At 39.9% G+C, this 20796-nt stretch overlaps 2 protein-coding genes across 8 annotated transcripts in view; one reads left to right on the top strand and one right to left on the bottom strand.

The window, feature by feature from the left end:
• The window catches only part of LOC124148540 (serine/arginine-rich splicing factor 7-like), a 35997-nt gene extending 27032 nt beyond the window's left edge, over positions 1-8965 (bottom strand). For all 3 annotated transcript variants that reach the window (XR_006862979.2, XR_006862980.2, XM_046519675.2), the window contains exon 1: positions 8888-8965. Coding sequence is in view for 1 of the 3 variants with exons in the window: in XM_046519675.2 (XP_046375631.1) it covers positions 8888-8950 (63 nt within the window). In the remaining 2 variants the exon portion in view is untranslated. The remainder of the gene's footprint in view (positions 1-8887) is intronic.
• Positions 1-20796, top strand: part of LOC124148539 (serine/arginine-rich splicing factor 7-like) — a 45780-nt gene that overhangs the window by 19127 nt on the left and 5857 nt on the right. For all 5 annotated transcript variants that reach the window (XM_046519671.2, XM_046519672.2, XM_046519673.2 and 2 more), the window contains 3 exons: positions 10850-11146; positions 13001-13168; positions 19977-20078. In XM_046519671.2, the coding sequence (XP_046375627.1) occupies positions 10878-11146; positions 13001-13168; positions 19977-20078 (539 nt within the window). In that variant the 5' untranslated portion in view covers positions 10850-10877. The remainder of the gene's footprint in view (positions 1-10849; positions 11147-13000; positions 13169-19976; positions 20079-20796) is intronic.

Raw genomic sequence — 20796 nt, 5'->3', positions numbered from 1 at the left:
AGGAATTGTAGGCTAGCTGGTACTGTGAATGTTATGCTCTTCATAACCAACAGGGAAATGCCAGAGAAACTGAACATGGCTGGTTGTTGAACCATTTCTGTTATTCTTCACATTTTTACACCAATATAACTTGTAATGTTTCACGATACAGGGGTTGTAAATAGATGTATTGTAACGTGGGCCTTGTATCGGGATATAATACTGTATCGCCATATAGTTGCGCCACTAGTGTACAAGTCAAACATGGAACAGGGCGATTCATGTAGAAGTATGATTGGAGTACATTTGAAGTCTCTGATTCAATGGGACTCGATGATTTTTGGATTATTCCTTGTTCGAATATTTTGATATTCCATGTCATGCCACACAAATAACACAGAGAACAAAGTCAAAATGGCTATATGTATCACAGGCATTCTGCAGGATCACCCAGACATACCTTACAATATTAAGATTCAAAATATAGATTCTTAAACCTTGATTTCACACTTAAAACAAGGAGACAGCTTGAACCCACCAGTTTTTCGAAACAGCTTGCCCTATAATCAATTGATTTTGAATTTATTTCGAAGTCCAGTGTAATAAGATAACATTCCTAATGAATGGTTGACTTTTCTTGACCATGCAAAGTACAATACAATTGCCAAGATACTTCGTTGATGTGACTTCAGGCAATTCCAGGCATCCGAACATACAATGAAACCACCCCATACAATAGTCATGCACTTGTATGAACTAGCTATATGTATTCACCAGAGCATAACTTCAATTCTTATGTGTGACCCTACACATATTCCTGCATGTCTATTGTTGTGTCCATTCATTGTACTTTAGCCACAAGCTGTTGCTTCAAGGTGGACTTTAGATGCATTTCCAGAGTAACAGCTTGAGAAGAATTGGTGAAGTATTTAGCAATAGTCTTTAGGAATCCTTCGGTTATGGAGCAGATGTTGTTTCCCTAGGCCAACGCAAAGTGAGCAGACGTCACTGACTGTGTATGACGATAATCAGGTACAATGCTTCTCAGATATGGGACGAGGAACATTTGGCCTCTTTTGAATATTTGGTTTGGGGCTCTATTTTTCAAAATCGTTAAGGATTGAAATAAGGGTGTTTCAGTAGCTTTCTTTGGAAGCTGTGTTTAGAAAGTAATGTTAAATCGGGTAAAGGAAGTAATAAGAGTTTAGATATCGTGTTTTTCGAGAAACTGAAGTGATATTTAACTTTCAATGACAGTAATTAGTTAGCCATGTTAACAAATCCAGCGACAAGAAAGACAAATTATACATTTATTCCACTTTGTGAAATTTTTGGTTTGAGGATCTGTAACAAGTAATGATGTTCTCAGGGATTTCTGTCTTTTCAATTAGAAATTTTGTTTGCTGTTGACAGCAGCGCTCAGCAATATTCCAGCTATATTACAGAATGTCTGGCGAAAGGCCACAATCCACACCATATGTGTACAATGACATGCGATCAATAAAGTCTCCGAGCCTGACCACCTGATCCATTAACTCGCCACTAATGACCAGCAAAGGTTGCTGAGAACGAATTCTTACCCAACCCGTGAAGATCCCGGGTAGAATAGGTCTTCAGCAACCCATGCTTACCATAAAAGGCAACTATGCTTGTCGTAAGAGGCGACTAACCGGATTGATGCTCATGATGTCAATCACTGGATTGTTTGGTCCAGACTTGATTATTTACAGACCGTCGTCATATAGCTGGAATGTTGCTGAGTGCGGCATTAAACAACAAACAAACAAAACCAGTTCTTACCCAGAATCCCCAGAATTTATTCTTGAAATTGTGTAGCAGACTAAACGGAAGACGTAGCCCCCTGGGGCCACCAAGAACAATGTTAGATTCTCACTCACTCACTCACTCACTCACTCACTCACTCACTCACTCACTAGAAGTGATTGACTTAGTTGATGCATGCCATTGTATCTTAATTCCATAGATAGGTACTCTATTTGATGTCAATCACTGGATTTTCTGATCCAGACACGATAATTTACAGGTCTTTATGATATAGCTGAAATATTGATGAGTGCGGCATTAAACACCTAAGGTGTATCATAGTTTGTTAATAGTATTAGACAGACATTTTAAAATGCCAGTTGGATTGTCGATAGTATGTAAAACAATAATTATAGTTGAAATTTGTTGCCATATGATATGAATAAAACAACCCAAATATGTTCTGGTACTAACCAAAGTGTATTTTTGTAACTGAAATGATTGATGCATTTTGAAAACAAGTTACATGAAACATAAGTGTTTGACTATGATATTCTTTGAAAATTGTTATATATTATGAGGCAACTGATCATGTTTCTGATTGCCTTCAGTATATTTTGTGCTTATGGAGGTTTAAACGTGAACACACTTGGCAATGCACAAAGCATGGCGAATTTATGCAAATTTTGCATACTGGTGTTTATGTATATAACTCCATAAACAACATACATGCAAGAAGAGCCTCGTCCATTCCATTACCAGCCAATCAGGAAACAACAGTCCGTTAGCAGGCATGGCCTGATTATATTCGGTTTATGGAAACACAAACACAAAACAAAGTTGCTTATTTAGCCAATCAAAATCCTGGAATCCTTGCCCAGTCATCTAAGAAGTTGCAGTTCGCTGTGCATGGGGATTCGAATCTGTGTTTGTCCCAATTATGTTTCTAGGTTTGTCAGCACCATACCCATGCTCGTGGGTTTTACCAAAGTGGTAAATGTCTAAGACCTGCATCTCTTGGGGCTTTCTTTTCACTGACATGCCATGATAAGCCTGGAGTACTGTTTAAAGGAGCGTTAAACACAACTTACTCACTCACTCACTTGAAAAATATATGACTCTTTTGTCAATATGATAATATTGATCTGCTTGCAACATTTGGTGTAGACTCTTTTAAGTGGTTCATGTTATCGGGCTCTTTTATGGATTTTTCCTCATGTTCAAGGTGTACACTTACATCATAGATCGAACAGAATTCTCAGTTGCCTGGTGATTTATCTCTTATTTAGAAAGAACAAATATTAAAACAATTTGTATGTGCATAAAAATGTATTTACGTTATAACTTGTAGAGTTAGGTTCTTGTCTGATTGTTGTTTTGTTTTATTTTGCACTTTGCAAAGGTATTATCAAGGTGTACATTGAGCATGGGAACCTTCCCATTGGGTTACAGGTTAGATTTGGTGCACAGCAACCTATGCTGGTTGTAAGATGTTACTAAATGGTTTTGGTGGTCAGTCAGGTGACTAAATGGATGTGGTGGTCAGGTTAGGTGACTAAATGGATGTGGTGGTCAGGTTAGGTGACTAAATGGATGTGGTAGTCAGGTTAGGTGACTTAATGGATGTGGCGGTCAGGTTAGGTGACTAAATGGATGTGGTGGTCAGGTTAGGTAACTAAATGGATGTGGTGGTCAGGTTAGGTGACTTAATGGATGTGGTGGTCAGGTTAGGTGACTAAATGGATGTGGTGGTCAGGTTAGGTGACTAAATGGATGTGGTGGTCAGGTTTGGTGACTAAATGGATGTGGTAGTCAGGTTAGGTGACTTAATGGATGTGGTGGTCAGGTTAGGTGACTAAATGGATGTGGTGGTCAGGTTAGGTGACTAAATGGATGTGGTAGTCAGGTTAGGTGACTTAATGGATGTGGTAGTCAGGTTAGGTAACTAAATGGATGTGGTGGTCAGGTTAGGTGACTAAATGGATGTGGTAGTCAGGTTAGGTGACTTAATGGATGTGGCGGTCAGGTTAGGTGACTAAATGGATGTGGTGGTCAGGTTAGGTGACTAAATGGATGTGGTGGTCAGGTTAGGTGACTTAATGGATGTGGTGGTCAGGTTAGGTGACTTAATGGATGTGGTGGTCAGGTTAGGTGACTAAATGGATGTGGTGGTCAGGTTTGGTGACTAAATGGATGTGGTGGTCAGGTTAGGTGACTAAATGGATGTGGTGGTCAGGTTAGGTGACTTGATGGATGTGGTGGTCAGGTTAGGTGACTAAATGGATGTGGTGGTCAGGTTAGGTGACTAAATGGATGTGGTGGTCAGGTTAGGTGACTTAATGGATGTGGTAGTCAGGTCATTAAATGTTATATATATGTTTCATGTCTACATCACCACCAGTAATCTAGACCCTCTTATACAACATTGAATGTTATATATATGTTTCATGTCTACATCACCATCAGTGATTCAGGAGTCCAGCTGCAGTTTTGACTCAAAAGCACATTGACTTTCATATCAATAAATAAATGATTGACATAGCCATTTATTTTTATATTTATTTCGACCGACCTTGTATGGAAAAGCTGGAATAAATTCATGAACAATACAATTAAGAAAGTGTGGCCTATCAGATCTCTGTGTATGTGACGGACCGCCTCCATGGTCTAGTGGTAGAGCGTCCACCCGGAGAGCGGAAGGTCCGGGGTACAATCCCCAACCGTGTCATACCAAAAGATGTTAAAAGATGGTACTTGTTGTTACCCTGTCTGGCACTCGGCATTGAGGGGCTAAAACAAGGACTGATCGGCTCATTCATGTTAAACTGCGGCATGGTATCTCAGTGAGCTAGCACTATAAATCGGCATCAGTCTGGACTAGTACAAGCAGCCACACAAACACACACACATCCATGCACATTGCTTTATAAGTGCAATAATCTTGGACGCGACGTTAAACCAAATTTCACCTCACCTCACCTCACCTCACCTCACCTCACCTCACCTCACCTCACCTCACCTCACCAAACATTGTTTGTATCTCTTATAGAAACAGAAATATGAGATAAAGCTTGTTTCAAATTGAGTACAAGCAGCCACACAAACACACACACGTACATGCACGCAAGTGCAATAATCTTTGACGCGACGTTAAACCGAATTTCACCTGACCTCACCTGTGTATGTGACTAGAATATGTTCCAGTGATGGGAATACTGTGACCTGAATGAATGTATCTACATATGCTTGAGAAGACTGGAGTTAGGTTTCTGGGCTGATCTAGATAGTGCTCCGGCAACATCTGCCAGTCAATTTAATTGTTTCAATATCATTGTGATGGCCATGTTTCATTTCTGCCTGTGAGATTTATCAGGATTAGTTCAAGTGGCATGTTCAAATATGGTTCAAGTTTAGTGTTTATTCTAGCACGTGTCTGTTTCAATACCCCCCTGAGAGGGTATGTAAGCCCACATCATTCAAAGTATTTCATGTGTTTTAATTGAAGAATATTTGTTTGTTTTAATCTTTGGCTAACCTTCTCCATAATGACCAGTGACTAAAGGGATAGTGTAAATCTTACTGGGGTCCATGCAGGTAGCAGAGGTACTGTAAGTCCCCATGGTGCCCAGTATGGTGGCCTAACTTTGGTTCCTGGTGACTTATAGCCCAATTTTATATTGTATTGTTATGAATGGTCAAAGTTTATGGTTATTTACAAGTTTTAAACCTATGTCTGTGATAATCTAGTTCTTTTATTGTACTTTGTCAACACGTTTTTTATTCAAAGTTTATGTATTGTATAATTTGATTTAGTCACGATATGGCTGAAATATAGCCAATGTGACTTTAAATACTCACTCACTCACTCACTCACTCACTCAGTTTCAATCATGATACAAGAATTATCAGATAAGTTGAGCAGTTGGACACATGGCTTCAAATACAAATTTATTTCAAATCATGAATGTAGCATGCACTTGTAACAAAAGCTTTCACCAACTGCTCAACTTGCCTGTGCACTTGCATCAGAGAGGAACAGTGTGTATACAACATGTTACGAAGCAAGCTCAATCCCAATGCATGACACCTTCATCCCATACCAGATAAGATCAGGAACTAAGTATTGCTTTTGTTGCAAAGCTTTGAAGTGGATGTGCCTATTGCAGTATCATGTGGTACAGGCTCTCTGATTGGCTCTTATGGTAACATGGGTAAAGCTCCCTACCCTCATGCCTGATAATCAGTAGTGGCAAAAGGTTGACAGCACTATTGAGTAGGGCTGCAACAAATTCACTATGAGGCGAATACGATTCATATCACGAATATAGGGTAACGAATACGAATATTAATTCACAATTACAATAACAAGTCAGCAGTTTATGTATTATTTATTATATTCAGTGAAACAATAACAACATAATTTATTTGACATGGTTTGTTAATTATTAATAAATTATACATTTATATACTGCACTTATCCAGGTACTAGTATCTGCTCAAATGAGACAATGACCAGTGAAAACAATACTATCAAATTAAATATTATTAGAGTGTTGTCATTGAAAGAAATCTATGCATATATGTTGTTATGGATATTTTTAGGTACAGGGTATGTAAATATACATGATAGCATATTCATAAATATTCGATTCTAGTGGCCCTGAATAACGAATTCAATTCATGAATGGTTACAATTCGATTCACCGAATACGCGAGTGAATCGTAACAGCCCTACTATTGAGTAAAAAGTATGGAAATTGATGATGCATCTGTGGAATTGATCAAGGTAAACAAGAAGTGGCAGTTGAGGACAGAGTGACTGTTAGAGTGAGCCTAGCATCATCTCATTCTCTAATTCAAGAAAATTTGTTGTCTTTGTTTCATTGACCCCACGCCACTGTCACAACATTTTCTGCAACTAGAGGTTGGCGGTGTAGCCTTGTGGACCAAGCATTCGCAAGTTATGCTGAATGCCCGTGCTCTATTCCCCCATCTTCTCAAGGCAAGGGAGCTGACTGACTATAAAAGTCCAGTTTCCCCCCTTGTCGAACTAGGCTTGAATTATGGAGTTACATTTTGGCTGGACAAACGAGTCTAGGCATACTCCAATCATAATCGTGTTATGAAATCGACATCCGGTTCGTAAACTGCCGTGTAGTTTTCGGTCGATTGCAGGATTTACAAAGCATGTGTACCTTCAGCTTAGTGTCAACAGATGTTTTCCAAGTCAGTTCTTGTTTTTAATCAAGATGCCCGAGTGATCTGATGCACTTCGCGAAAAAGGACCCATTTTATTACAGTATCGATCTTGATCATATCGTCTTGACTGGGTGCCACCATTTTGTTTGAAGCAAATGCAAGTGATATGAGAGGTGGATTCTGATTGGTCAGTAGGAGGGACATAGAAGGGACATAACTCGTATAACCATTGGTGGTGCTACGATCGAGCCTAGAAATTCCAGTCTTGTTCGGCAAGGGTGGAAACTGGACTTTTATGTCAGTTAACTCCCTTGCCTCAGGAAGATGTATTACCCACATGTATACAATGTGTGAAGCCCATGTCTGGTGTCCTCCATCATCTCACTCACTCATTCACTCGAATGAACACTGCAAGTTTGTTAGTTGAATTATTGAGAACAAATAATAATAATTATCATCGTCAAAGCAGTGAACAATTTTGTTTTCAATCTATTACATTGTGAACAAGCCTTGAATGTCATTGTTGTGCTGTGCAGTGAGATACATGTGATGTTTTAATATGAGGAAGGAAGATACCCATAGGAATTTCTAAAATTGTCCACTTGTTTTCAGGATAAGGTACTTCTATAGCCACTTGCTTATACATATAGGTTCAAGGATTGTTGGCTATCTGGAAGATGTCAGTGTATGACCCTTAAGTTAAGAGATAATGGGGTCAGTATCATGTAGCAAATGTGTTGAGAAGTAATTATCAAGGAGATACGAGTTTGCACAACATGCAGTTGTTGTGGGGAGGGCAGATGGCAAATGGGTCAAAATCATTGCAATTTGTTGTGGAAAGTCAGGGGTGGTGGGGTAGCCTGGTGAGGCGTTCTCCCGTCACGCCGCAGATATGAGTTTGAATCCCTTCATGAGTAACAACATGTGAAACCCATACTGGTATTCCCCGTTTTGAATATTGCTAAAATGGGCGTGAAATCAACTCACTCTCCAGTTGTGCCAGGATGTGCTGTTCAGGAGTTTGTCCTGATTAAAACCCTTAGCTTTACACCACTAAACCTGATCCACTTAGCATGCTTAGAGCTTTTCCAAACATTATGCCCAACTCATGGACTCATTTCTCATGTTTGTTATCGATTAGATAACAACAGCACCTGACCTGAATAATCATTTGTTATTGATGTTTGCATTATCAAGCACTGGTTTGCTTGATCCAAGCTCTCAATAATTAATTTTGAAATACTCGCTTGTTACTAAGTTGATTACTTGTGTATCAAAAAAGAACTATCATGGTATAAAAATAATTCCAGCTTGCCACATTGTGAAAATAGTCGTGTAGTAATCAGTTCATCCTTGTAATCTTATGTCTGTCAGTAGAAAATACTGCTGATCAAAATTGCATGGTTTTTCATGAAAATGTTTGATTTGAAAATAGCATTTCTCTTGGTACATTGCCTTGACAGTGGGTTGGAATAGTGAAGACTGTACATACATACATTCATTCGTTTGTTCATTCTTTACTTGAGCTGTTATGGAGATAGTTGTGGGGAAACTAGCAATTCTTTCTTTTTGTTATCTGCTATGAACACAGTTGTATGGAAACAACTCTTCTCATAGCATGCTTAGTACATGATCTGTTATAAAGATAGTTGTGTGGAAACTAGCACTTCGATCAGTACACCCTATGTCATCAAGATAGTTGTGTGGAAACTAACACTTTTTCTCATTAAATGATCTGGGATCAATATTGTGGCATGGTAACTAACACTTTTCTAATTAAATTATCTGACATCAAGATGGTGGTATGGGAACTAGTGCTTCTCTCAGTATACAATTTACACAACAAACAAACATAAAGAGATCTGTTCTAACCTGCATGGTTGTAGAAACGAGTATTCTTTTCAGTGCACATCTTGAATGTAGTGGTGCAGAAAGTAGCACTTACCTTAGTACATGGCCTCTCATCGAGAATGTTACTGTGGCGAGAGGACCCTCCTCGTAGGTCCATGTCACAAGAAGTAACAGAAAACTTGCGACAGGGCTGAAATCTTAAACATGACATCTCTGTACCGCTGTAGTCAGGTACCGAGATAAAATGGAAATGGTCAAAACCTTTGAAAATAAAAGTTGCTTTATTTTATGATGGTCACATGTTGAGAGGTATCAGGTGGGTAAACTTATCACAGGTCTTTGCATCTGCAGAATGCTGAAATTATTTCTTTGAAAGCTGTAAACGTTTGTAACTGGATGAAAATAGATATTGATTCTGCTGAACAATAGCACCAAGTGGTGGAGTTGATTAGTTCCATAGCACAATTTGAGAATATGGGTATTTCATCATTTCTTTTCTTTTGTTAAGTTAATACAGTATTGTCAGTTCATACCGTGCACATATGGTACACGTGAATAGAGTTCACTTTCTAAAGGTATGCAACATGTTTCAGCTTTAGAGCTGTTACTTCTCCCCTTCTTGAATTCAGGGCCAGAGTAGGTCCCAAGTACCACATGCTATTCGTCCCCTTGGGCATTCAGGGTTAGAATAGGTCCCCTGCAATCCACATTGGTCATTAGACATGACATAATGGATCGGGTGGTCAGACTCGGCGACTTGGTTGATGGAGTCTTATCATACCCTGACAGTGTACATTGTTGTTCACAATATTGTTCACTGGATTGTTCTCTGGATTGTCAGGTCCAGATTTGATTCTTTACAAGTCACTATTATGTGGCTGGAATATTGCTGAGTGCGGCGTTAAACAACAAACAAACAAAACCATCATATCCCAATTGTGTGGATCGATGCTTATGATGTCAATCACTGGATTGTCTTGTCCATTCTCGATTATTTACAGATCGCCATCATATAGCTGGAATATTGCTGAATGCAGTATTCAAAATCAAACAGAATGGCCATAGAAAGAAAATTTTGCCAAATGAAACTCTGCACTTCCATTCCGGCTGATATGTATGATAATTGCCAGTCTAAGTTGTACAGGATAGGCCTGTGAGACTGATGTCAAACTATTCAGCACAGGCAGCTTGTACCACAATGCTAATGGTATTTTGAAGGATCTCATTTCACAAAGGAAAATATTTCTATGGTTTAGTTGTGGTACTCTGACATAATATGTTGTGAGAACATATCAACTGCTCAGTATGATCGGGGTCTGATTCACATTGGTCTACTTCCTGAAACGTTGCAACTGTTTGTCTGTGTGGCAAATACACAAGCATGCTGCTGTTATTATGTAAATTTTGTGATGTGTGAATATGCTTCACATCATTGCCGTTGAAAATGTGAAAGGTTGACTGTCTCAATTAAATCATTATTTGGTTTTGCCATGCCACACAAACATGCCTTTTGGAGCACTAGACTCAGGGGAAAAAAATTACCTGTCCTTGCAAGTTTTATACTCTCTCCCCCCCCCCCCCTTCTCTTTCCTCCTCGCCCTCTACCTTCCTCCCCCCCAATCTAGGATCAGGGTCCCCAGAAACCTATATTTGCCATATAAAGTAGCTGAATGGATCAGGTGTCTGGCTCGGTGACTTGGTTGTCATGGTAGCATGAAGCCATTGTTGTTCATATCAATCACTGGTTTTCTTGTTGAGACACAATTCTACACAGGTCCCCATTATAGTTAATGGCTACATGAAAAGGAAATTCTAATCGTGTTAATGTATGAAAGGAAAATGAATTAATTAATCAGAGGTCATTCTGAAGATGACATGGCTTGTGCACAAACCTGTGCGTCTATCTTTGTTTCACTGATTTGTGCTGATTATATTACTAGCTGTACAATGACACACAATAAGGAAGTTGGTGAAAGTATCACCTCAAATAACAGGCAGGATGCAGTGACAAATACAATAAGCGTCCAGTACTGTAACAATTGTTCTTGTTTTACAGGTTTGAGAGAGGAAGGCAAAGCCACACTATGGGGCGTTCGAGGAGCCGTTCACGTAGTCGTGACAGACGACGGAGCTACAGTCGAAGTTACAGTCGCAGTCCTAGCCCCGAGGATGGGTCACGCATACATGTAGCTGACCTTGGCATTGATCCTTCCAAGAATGAAATTGTAAGGTCTTTTGAGAAGTATGGGCGGATTGTCGACATGTGGTTGGCTCGCAACCCACCCTGCTTTGCATTCATTGTGTACAGGTATCGTGACGAGGCCGAGAAGGCCATCAAAGAAATGGACGGGAAGTAAGTAGACCATGGTATCTATATTACAGAAGCACGGTATTATTCATTATAGATCATATGTGTGTTACCTGTAAAATTGTAGAACCCCTATAATGTTCAACAAGCTAATAGTTACATTGGTATAGGTTGTCACAGGCCTTGTGTCCGGGCAGAGCGATATAAACATCTCACGTCAATAAACATGAGCATGTTGAATTTGTTGTGTGTATTAAGGGCTACTTTGGAATAAGGCTTAACTTTTCTTAATGTTGAGGAGTAGTGGGATAGCCTAGTGGTTAAAGCGTTCACTCGTCACGCTGAATACCCGGGTTTGATTCCCCACAGGGGTACAATGTGTGAAGCCTAATTCCGGTGCCCCCTGCCATGATATTGCTGGAATATTGCTAAAAATGGCGTAAAAATCCTACTCACACATACCTGTTGACCCTGGCTACACATTTGACATATTGACCAATCTCATTAAAGTCAGACCTTAGTTCTCGCTACCGCTCAACAAAGATCTGAAGACATCCCATTAGGGGTCACATTAGAACGACCTCTCATCCGACTAATCAGAGCGTCGCTTACCAGATTATGTGCCCAAATGGATTGGGACAGTGACTTTGTTGATTGCATGTCATCATACCCCATGGATGGTATGGATCATTGTTCACATCAATCATTGGCTTGTCTCATCAAGAATTTTTTTAATTTTAGGCTGTCATATGGCTGGAATATTACTGTGTGTGGTCCTAAACAACAAACAAAGAATTTGAATAGTTGAAAGACTGAATTCATTGGGAACATGTAAACTGGGTTTACAGATCCTCAAACCTGACCCTGGATTTTCTTGTCCAGTCTTGATTATTTATAGGGCGCCATCATATAGCTGGAATATTGCTGAGTTCAGCTTTTAACAAGTAGCATTAACCTGGTGTTTGGAACAGTCAACACCTGCAGCAGGTGGTGGTGACTGTCTGTCTACTGAGTGACATACACGAATATTCTGTCCCTTTTAAACAGATGCAACATGACCCACTAACAATCATTATCAGGACTCGATTCAAGGTACTTGATTTAACTTGCACCAGGTGTATGTTGATTTGAAAACCTTGTTGTGCTTGACAAAAACAGGTTGCACTCTTGTCCCATAAATTTATCAAAGTTGAAACATAGGCCAGTCTGCTGCCAGTGTCACAGAAATTGATGGCACATTGCTGTAAAACATAATAGGAACATGTACACAAAACCTTGAAGTTAGATGGAAATCAAACCTAAGAAAGCATGACAAGTTACACGTAACACAAGAATTAGTGATGTAGTATGGTATAGTACTGAGTGTGTTAAAATGTTGGTGGGCAAGGAAGGGTTAGAGACAAATTTTAAAAAATTGCATGTGGACATAAATATGAGGTTGCATTTTTCAATAATAGGTTGCACTTAGTGCATGTTGACATAAATATGAGGTTGCATTTTTCAATAATAGGTTGCATTTAGTGCATGTAGACATAAATATGAGGTTGTATTTTTCAATAATAGGTTGGACTTAGGGCATGTTGACATAAATATGAGGTCTCATTTTTCAATAATTCATGTCAGTTGTACTTGGGCATGTTCTATATAGCTAAGGGGCGGTCGGGTAGCCTAGTGGTTAAAGCGTCCGCTCATCACGCCGAAGACCCGGGTTCGTTTCCCGACATGGGTACAATGTGTGAAGCCCATTTCTGGTGTCCCCTGCCGTGATATTGCTGGAATATTGCTAAAAGCGGCGTAAATCCTCACTCACTCACTCACTCACTCACTCACTCACTCACTCACTCACTCACTCTATATAGCTAAATCAAGCTCTGCTTATCATCCTTGTTCTGCCTGCAGGGGTTTGTGTGGAGGGAGGGTGAGAGTGTCAATGGCACGTCCCAGGACACGAGGGAGGAGGAGGCGGGGGTTTGACCCCAACCTGAGATGCTACCAGTGTGGAGAGAAGGGCCACTTCTCACGAGACTGTGCGGAAGTTTGGCGCAATCGCAGGCGTGATCGTAGCAGGTAGGATTTCATACACCCTTGTCATCATTTGATGACATTAGTGTTTTTCAGACGTAGTATGGTATGTACATTTCTGGATGATTTGTAAAGAAAGGAATATAAGTTGCAAGAAAAAACCCTCCCAAAATAACTTCCATTGCAAATTTTTAACAATTTGTTTTGTGTAATGTCGGGTTGGACATCACACAAAAGATTGCTGACACTGCAATTTTTCAGCACTTCTAAGTAAAACATTTCTTTGCATGGCTGTTCATGCTGAGTGTGCAAATATTCATACTGAAATTGTTCATCAGTGTAAAGAATTTTTAATGAGCTGTACTTACCATGTATTTATACTCCTTTCCTTATTTTTCTATTTTGGGGGAATTCTCTACCTTTTGATATGCCTATACATATGTTCTGGTGTAGAACTATTTTCAACTATTTACATTTGTATCTGTAATAGTTTCTGCTTTTTGCTTTACTGCACTTAAAGCATTAAGTTCCATGAATGCATTTAAGGATACCTTTATGCACTTAATCCAGTAACATTTGTAACTTAAAAAAAGCTATCTCAGTAATTAAGTTTTTATAACAGATCATTATGTCTATAAGGGAATATATGTTTTGTAATTGAGGCTTAAAATATATATGCACAGTTTAGAATATTTTTCTGACTAATAATTTGATATAAGTAACAATTTATCATGATTATGCAATTGAATTATTTTATTGCCATGCAACCAGTTCAGATGATAATATCTGCACTCCGTGTTGCTGTACAAGTGTTCTCCCTGGTGTGTTGTACAATCTGTTGTATTGTGTAGTGTTCCTATAACCAGTGTCATAAGGAAGAAATCTTTTGGTTGCTATGTATCATCCATTATTACCGGTATTATGTAAATAACTCTTTTCCTGCCATTTATAAATAATCTCACATATTGTTTGAATTTGAAGTTAACTGAAATATTTTAACTCAGATTTATTTTTTGTAAACGCTCAGATGTTTTTCCTTGAACTATGCCATAAATGTTGTCAGGAAATGAGATGTTATCGCATTATCAATAATAGGATTAACCTACGGCTGGCAGCTATTCATTTAAAGTAGTTCTGAATATTTGTTGAGATTATGTTTTTCTGTTTACATTGATAACACAGTCCAAAATGATAGGATTATGGTAGAAGACAAATGTTAAATATGAAATATGTGCTTTGTGTTACTTGCATTCTAGCACAGCAGGAACCTTGAAGTCCTGAGCAAAATAAGTTTATAACAAGAAATAATACTTTAGCATTCTGTCTGTAAGTGCAACTGAATTCTCATACATGCAAAGGATATATTATATGTTATATACTGTCTGTGACAAAATACTAAGAGAGACAACAGCACTGGTTTCCTGTCACCCTGGGAGGGATGTGGGTGCCTAGTGGTTAGAGGGTCGGATATTATACATGTTATATACTGTCTGTGATAAAATACCAAGTGAGCCAATAGCACTGGTTTCTTGTCACCCTGGGACGGAAGTGGGTGCCTAGTGGTTAGAGGGTCCCTTGCGGTTAGAGGGTCGGATATTATACATGTTATATACTGTCTGTGATAAAATACCAAGTGAGCCAATAGCACTGGTTTCTTGTCACCCTGGGACGGTGTGGGTGCCTAGTGGTTAGAGGGTCCCTTGTGGTTAGAGGGTCGGATATTATACATGTTATATAGTGTCTGTGATAAAATACTAAGGGAGACAATAGCACTGGTTTCTTGTCACCCTGGGAGGGATGTGGGTGCCTAGTGGTTAAAGGGTCGGATATTATACATGTTATATACTGTCTGTGATAAAATACCAAGGGAGCCAATAGCACTGGTTTCCTGTCACCCTGGGAGGGATGTGGGTGCCTAGTGGTTAAAGGGTCGGATATTATACATGTTATATACTGTCTGTGATAAAATACCAAGGGAGCCAATAGCACTGGTTTCCTGTCACCCTGGGAGGGATGTGGGTGCCTAGTGGTTAAAGGGTCGGATATTATACATGTTATATACTGTCTGTGATAAAATACCAAGGGAGACAATAGCACTGGTTTCTTGTCACCCTGGGAGGGATGTGGGTGCCTAGTGGTTAAAGGGTCGGATATTATACATGTTATATACTGTCTGTGATAAAATACCAAGGGAGCCAATAGCACTGGTTTCCTGTCACCCTGGGAGGGATGTGGGTGCCTAGTGGTTAGAGGGTTGGATATTGCACAGGGAGAACACTTGTACCTTGTAATGATGTTATTATTTGTGTGATAACTATGATATGTTACCTATCACATAATTATGTCCAAGCATCACATGCTGGTTATTACCTAGTGGTTGATTTGTTCCACCATTTTCCTTGGTCAGGTAGAATGGTTATGGTTTGAGGTCGGCAATGTAAAGGTGATGGGTGTTGTGGCAATCGTGTGTAAGATGGGGCCTCGTGATTGATTGTTCATCAATCAATGGTGGACTTCCTTGGTGTGTGTGGGTGAACCCCATGGAAATCATGTAATGGTGGACAGTAGAGAGATGGTGATGACCTTGGTTGTGACCTTTGATGACCTTAAGAGTCAAGGTGACTGACCTTGGCAGGTTGTGAAATTCATCAGTGTAATTTGGTTGGTCTGGCTCAGCATGATTTTGAGGTTTGAAAGGTACGTATAAATTGCTGCCATGGTAACAGCTTGTTGCCATGGCTGCTGTTGTAACCATTTTAATACACATATAATTTAAGACTTACATGAGTGACAGACTTGTCTCTGTGCATTCCATAGATGACTTTGTTCTCACTGAATACTGATCTTGAAAAAAGCACGCATTTGAAAGCAGAAAAAGCACACACAAAATTCATGCGACATGTATTATTTTGTTATGATAGGAGTTTTCAAATTGCTTCTTGCAAAGCCCTTTGAAGCCTTATATTATAATCAGCATCTCTTTACTATTGGATAGCTTCGTTTGACAACCATCCTCCTGCTTTCTATCCAAGAGTCCAACAGAAATGGTATAATGCATTATATATTCATTTACTTAAGAAGAAGATTTTTGTGAAAGCCATTCTCAAAGGTGCTTGTCATTCAAGAAATCCATTTCCACAGTGCCTTTTCATTCTGTGTCCCCGTCTGATTCCAGGTCATTTCAGTGACCCCGTCTGATTCCAGGTCATTTCAGTGACCCTGTTTGATTCCAGGTCAGTCAGTGTCCCAGATTGATTCCAGGTCATTTCAGTGACCCTGTTTGATTCCAGGTCATTACAGTGACCCTGTTTGATTCCAGGTCATTTCAGTGACCCTGTTTGATTCCAGGTCATTCAGTGTCCCTGATTGATTCCAGGTCATTTCAGTGACCCTGTTTGATTCCAGGTCATTTCAGTGACCCTGTTTGATTCCAGGTCATTTCAGTGTCCCTGATTGATTCCAGGTCATTCAGTGTCCCTGTTTGATTCCAGTGACCCTGTTTGATTCCAGTGTCCCTGTTTGATTCCAGTGACCCTGTTTGATTCCAGGTCATTCAGTGTCCCTGATTGATTCCAGGTCATTCAGTGTCCCTGTTTGATTCCAGGTCAGTCAGTGACCCTGTTTGATTCCAGGTCATTCAGTGACCCTGTTTGATTCCAGGTCATTCAATGTCCCTGTTTGATTCCAGGTCATTCAGTGTCCCTGTTTGATTCCAGGTCAGTCAGTGACCCTGTTTGATTCCAGGTCATTCAGTAAACCTGTTTGATTCCAGGTCAGTCAGTGACCCTGTTTGATTCCAGGTCATTCAGTGACCCTGTTTGATTCCAGGTCATTCAGTGTCCCTGTTTGATTCCAGATCATCCAGTGACCCTGTTTGATTCCAGATCATTCAGTAAACCTGTTTTATTCCAGGTCATTCAGTGACCCTGTTTGATTCCAGGTCAGTCAGTGTCCCTGTTTGATTCCAGGTCAGTCAGTGACCCTGTTTGATTCCAGATCATTCAGTGACCTTGTTTGATTCCAGGTCATTCAGTGACCCTGTTTGATTCCAGGTCATTCAGTGACCCTGTTTTATTCCAGGTCATTCAGTGTCCCTGTTTGATTCCAGGTCATTTCAGTGACCCTGTTTGATTCCAGGTCAGTTGGTGACCCTGTTTGATTCCAGGTCATTCAGGGGGGCACGGGTGGCCCAGTCGTCTAAGGCGCCACGATTCGCTGTGCATAGTTGCGTCCCTTGGGCACCCCAGAACCTATGATTGTGGGTTTGAATCCCGGTTCGCCCCGATTATGTTTCTAGGTTTGTCAGCACCATACCCGTGCTCATGGGTTTCACCGAAGTGGTAAATGTCTGAGACCTGCAGGTCTGAGACCTGTATCATTTCGGGCTTTCCTCCCACATTAAGCTGACATACCATGATATAACTGGAATACTGTTAAAAGCGGCGTTAAACCCAACTCACTCACTCACTCACCCAGGTCATTCTGTGACCCTGTTTGATTCCAGGTCATTCAGTGTCCCTGTTTGATTCCAGGTCATTCAGTGACCCTGTTTGATTCCAGGTCATTTCAGTGACCCTGTTTGATTCCAGGTCAGTCAGTGACCCTGTTTGATTCCAGGTCATTTCAGTGACCCTGTTTGATTCCAGGTCATTCAGTGACCCTGTTTGATTCCAGGTCAGTCAGTGTCCCTGTTTGATTCCAGGTCATTCAGTGTCCCTGTTTGATTCTGGGCCACTATAGTTCCCTAGTTGCCTGTTTCTTGTAAGAGTGAGCCAGGCTCTGTGACTTGGTTGATTGCTTGTCATGGTATCCTGACAGCGTGGGACATTGCTCATAGTATCAATCACTGGCTTGCTTGCCTGGTCCTGATTCAATTATTTGCAGGTTGCCATTTTATAGGAATATTGCTCCCAGCATTAAGCAACAAACAAATCCTTCAGTGAAATCTATCTCAAAGGTACTTTTTTCAAGTAAGACATTATCATGGTACCTGATCATTCTGTAAAACTCATTCCCACTTCAGGGCGGTCGGGTAGCCTAGTGATTAAAGCGTTCACGTGTCACGCGGCAGACCCGGGTTCGATACCCGACATGGGTACAGTGTGTGAAGCCCATTTCTGGTGTCCCCCGCCGTGATATTGCTGGAATATTGCTAAAAGTGGCGTAAAACCATACTCACTCACTCAATCATTTCCATGGTCACCGGACCATTCTGTGAAACTCATTTCCTCATCACTGGACCATTCTACAAAATACTACAAAATTTGATTAAATACATTCCCACATCAATGTACCATTCTGTCAAATCCACTCCCACATCACTGTTTCTTTCTATAGGATCCTTCCCCACATCATCGGACCATTCTACATAATCCATTCCAACATCACTATCCCATTCTATAAAATCCATTCCAACATCACTGTACAATTCTATAAAATCCATTCCAACATCACTGTAGAATTCTATAAAATCCATTCCTACATCACTGTAGAATTCTATAAAATCCATTCCAACATCACTGTAGAATTCTATAAAATCCACTCCTACATCACTATCCCATTCTATAAAATTCATTCCAGCATCACTATCCCATTCTATAAAATTCATTCCAGCATCACTATCCCATTCTATAAAATTCATTCCAGCATCACTATCCCATTCCATAAAATCCATTCCAACATCACTATCCCATTCCATAAAATTCATTCCAACATCACTATCCCATTCTATAAAATCCATTCCAACATCACTATCCCATTCTATAAAATCCATTCCAACGTCACTATCCCATTCCATAAAATTCATTCCAACATCACTATCCCATTCTATAAAATCCATCCCCACATAAAATCTATTGGCACATCACCGTTTCATTCTATAACATCCAAGCCCATATCACTGTACTGTTCTATAAAATCCATCCCCACATCACTGGACATTTCCATCATTGAATAAAATCCTTCTCACATCCATTCACAAGGCACCTAATCATTCAGTGAGACCTATTCTGCTTTGTGTTGTGGAGGTTTACTGAGTCAAAGAGAGTCCCAGTTCAGTTATTTTTATTATCACATGAATTTTGTGTGTGCTTTCACTTCGATAAATAGACATAAAGAGGATGGCACATATATGTATGTGAGTGCTGTTGATATTGTATAGAAAAGCATTTATGATGCCATCTCACACTCAGGGCCCCCATTGACAAAAATAAAGGCCCTTATCATGAATGATAATCTGACAACTCTGTTCTCACTCTGACTGCATGCATACATTAAAAGTAGCTAGAAAATAACAATGTTTGGTCCTCAATTGTTTACAAGAGATTAACCATCCAAGATGAGAAAATTTGTACCACAGACATATTTTGGGCAGTAAACTGCACAATTATATAACATTTATCTCACTACAAGTTGAATACTAAAATTGTGTGAATGTAGATCAACTCAGTACTGTATTGTCTGTAACTATGGTAACAACAGTGTGTACAAGATAATGATTATATTATCTGATATTATCAGATTCGTTACCTTAAGATCAATTGTTTAGTTTTGAATGATGTTAATAATCATAGTACCATTTCAGTAAATGATGCAACCTTCTACTTAATTATATTTTCTAATTTTTAGATTTTTGACAAGATGTACTAGTTTCCTTCTTTATAATAAGGTCATTACCAAGGTTGTCATGGCAATGCTGCTTACAATGATACACAATTATGTAACAAGATAATTAATAATTAAATGTAAGGAATTGTTTGTGTATTATCATTGCAGAGCATGCCAAACATATCTTCACTCCATCACGACTCATGTTTATGTAAGAATTGTTTTATGGGTTTTAAAACCGTTTCAGGACTAGGTCGAGGTCACGCTCCCGATCCCGCGGCAGACGTGATCATCAACGCAGCCGTCGATCCTACAGTCGCAGCGAAAGCCGTTCCAAGAGTCGTAGTCGGTAGGCAAATATTATATTTTTGCGACATCCTCATATGGTTATTATCTGTAGGTGTCATGCCGAAGACCCTGGTTAGATTCCATGCATGGATACGATGTGTGAAGACCATTTCTGGCGTCGCCAGCCATGATATTTCTGAAAGCGACGTAAAACCATACTCACTCACTCCCTATTATCTGAAGGAATGGCATGCCGTGATATAACTGGATTAAGGTTAAAAGCGGCATTAAACCCAACTCACTCACTCACTGAAGAAATGGAAGGAGTGGGGCTGGGCAGGGTGGTGTGCACTATTGGTGAATATCATTACTGATCAGTTGACTGGGCCTCATTTGTGAGTGTCCAATCCAATGTCATTACATGTAACCTACCTGCCCTTGTGTTGTGGCTTGGTGGTGATGTGCAACAGAAAGAAAGTACTTTCGTCCATGCAGTTTTGCCAGGGACAAAAACTTTCCCCTGTGGCCGTTGCAAGTGTCAACCCATGAAGAATCAGGGTTATAGAATAGGTCTTCAGCAACCCATGCTTGCCAAAGGAAACACTATGATTGTCGTAAGAGGTGACCAATTGGATCTGGTGGTCAGGCTCGCTGACTTGGTTGGTCAAATGCATGGATCGATGCTCATGATGTCAATTGCTGGATTTTCTGGTCCAGATTATTTGCAGACCTCCGTCATATAGCTGGAATATTGCTGAGAGTGGCGTTAAACAGCAAAC

Source organism: Haliotis rufescens, unplaced genomic scaffold (assembly GCF_023055435.1).
Source record: "Haliotis rufescens isolate VD_foot unplaced genomic scaffold, xgHalRufe1.0.p SCAF_6, whole genome shotgun sequence".
NCBI lineage: Eukaryota > Metazoa > Mollusca > Gastropoda > Lepetellida > Haliotidae > Haliotis > Haliotis rufescens.
This window is presented reverse-complemented; position numbering and strand designations above follow the sequence as displayed.